This window comes from Sinocyclocheilus grahami, unplaced genomic scaffold, assembly GCF_001515645.1.
Source record: "Sinocyclocheilus grahami isolate Dianchi unplaced genomic scaffold, SAMN03320097.WGS_v1.1 scaffold10930.1, whole genome shotgun sequence".
Taxonomy (NCBI): Eukaryota; Metazoa; Chordata; class Actinopteri; order Cypriniformes; family Cyprinidae; genus Sinocyclocheilus; species Sinocyclocheilus grahami.
In genome coordinates, this window is record NW_015513522.1 from 3225 (window position 1) to 4964 (window position 1740).

The 1740-nt window shown below is 40.1% G+C and overlaps 1 protein-coding gene across 3 annotated transcripts in view; it reads left to right on the forward strand.

Annotated features, from left to right (window-relative positions):
• The first annotated feature begins 99 nt into the window (after positions 1-99).
• The window catches only part of LOC107578569 (glutamate formimidoyltransferase-like), a 3441-nt gene continuing 1800 nt past the window's right edge, over positions 100-1740 (forward strand). Inside the window, exons 1-5 of one of the 3 annotated variants that reach the window (XM_016264514.1) lie at positions 100-303; positions 656-772; positions 887-982; positions 1095-1250; positions 1520-1708. In XM_016264514.1, the coding sequence (XP_016120000.1) occupies positions 658-772; positions 887-982; positions 1095-1250; positions 1520-1708 (556 nt within the window). In that variant the 5' untranslated portion in view covers positions 100-303; positions 656-657. The remainder of the gene's footprint in view (positions 304-655; positions 773-886; positions 983-1094; positions 1251-1519; positions 1709-1740) is intronic. The other 2 variants (XM_016264513.1, XM_016264515.1) reach the window with 2 other exon arrangements.

The following is a 1740-nucleotide window of genomic DNA, read 5'->3' on the forward strand; positions in this document are numbered from 1 at the left end:
CCCTTTGGACCCAAACATTATACTTAAATTCATTTTATTATCTCTTTGTTAGATACGTTAAAATATAATTATATTCATAACAGATTTGTTTGCGTGCGTTTTATTTATTCATAGTTTTCCGTTCAGACCGGTTTTGTGAAACGATTCAACTGATTTATTGAACAGTTTCGACTCAACGATTCGTTCATTGCTAGCGCTAGCGGAAACCGCTGGGACTGAGCAAGAGCATGTGAGCTGCTCTGGAGTTTAACGCCTTCAAGTAACATATTGTCCATGAAAAATAAGTACGAAGTTTGTTTGTCAGTCAGTTAGGAAAAATATCTGTAAATTATCTATTCTGCCTCTTTGTAGTAGCTACGAGCATGCTAAACTTTGGACTGTTAGACAGAAACTGATCAATATAGTGTTGTCCAGCGTTTATCAGCTTACACAACACTTCAAACATGAAAGTTAATTTCGTCGTGAAGATTAGTAAAACAAATAGAATTTAAATGCTCATGACATTTCTGTCAACTAATTTAAAAATCCCCCACTTTATCTGTTAAGCATTAGTCAATGTTGTTAAGTAAGGTTATAAAGTGTTACAGAAAATGTAGCGTCCCTGGGTTGGGGTCTGTGGGCCAGTAAAGGTGTAAAGTATTTCTGCTTTCTTGAGGGATGTCCTGCTCTGCTCTGGGTCGACGGCTGGTTGCATGTCTCCTGAACATCTCAGAAGCTCGGAGAAGAGACCTGGTGGAGACAGTGGCTAGATCAGCCATCACTGACACACACGGTGAGACGGAAGAAAATGTGCCTTTAATTACTTTCAGATGAATTCAAAATGTATTTTTGTTCCATGTCATTGCACTGAGTTGTGTCAAAACTGTCTGGATCTGTCCTTCATAAGGAAAAAAGCGTGAAGGCATCACAGTGCTAAACATCTTCAATGATGTTGACTACAACCGCTCTGTCATCACTATTGTTGCAAGCATTGACCTAATAAGTGAGTTGCCTGCTCGTCCTTCCAGACGTTTGAATAAATGTCCAGTTGCGATAACAATTGCTTTGTAGCTAATTGTACAAAAGAGGCCATTCTTTATTGTCGTCCATTTTAGGGGAGGCTGTACTGTCGGCTTGTGAGCGCGCATGCTCTCTGATTGACATGAATGTCCATGAGGGCATCCACCCATGCATGGGTGCAGTGGATCTGGTGCCTCTCTATCCACTGGGGGAGGAGGTGGGCCTTGAGGATTGTGGAAAATTGGCCCAGGGTATGTGGCCATGCATGCAAACAAGACATTTAAATGCATCTCCAGGTTGCAAAGTATAAAAACAGTTACAATGTAGTTTTAAAGTATACATAAAATAGAAAAAAACAGCACAAACATCATTAGTTATTTTGGGGTCAACATTGCATTATTGATAGGGACCCATTATTATTATTTTTAGAATTTAGATTCGTGTCAGTGTGAATATGTCAAGTAATTTTTATTATATGTACCTTAAAGTTTAAGCACTGCTGTTTTCTTTCTTTGTGTAGCATTAGCCACGGCTCTAACGGAACGAGTCACAGGTACCAGTGTCTTTTTGTTTGGCTGGGCTGATTCTCCTCAGCGTCGAGGTCTGGCTAAGAGGAGAAAGGAGATTGGCTGGTTCAAAAAGGTCTTGGATATGTCAACCATCCAGCCAGATGTAGGACCACAGCCCACAAGGAAATATGGTGTTACAGGTAACTTTTTTTTAAAGGGTTAGTTCACCCAA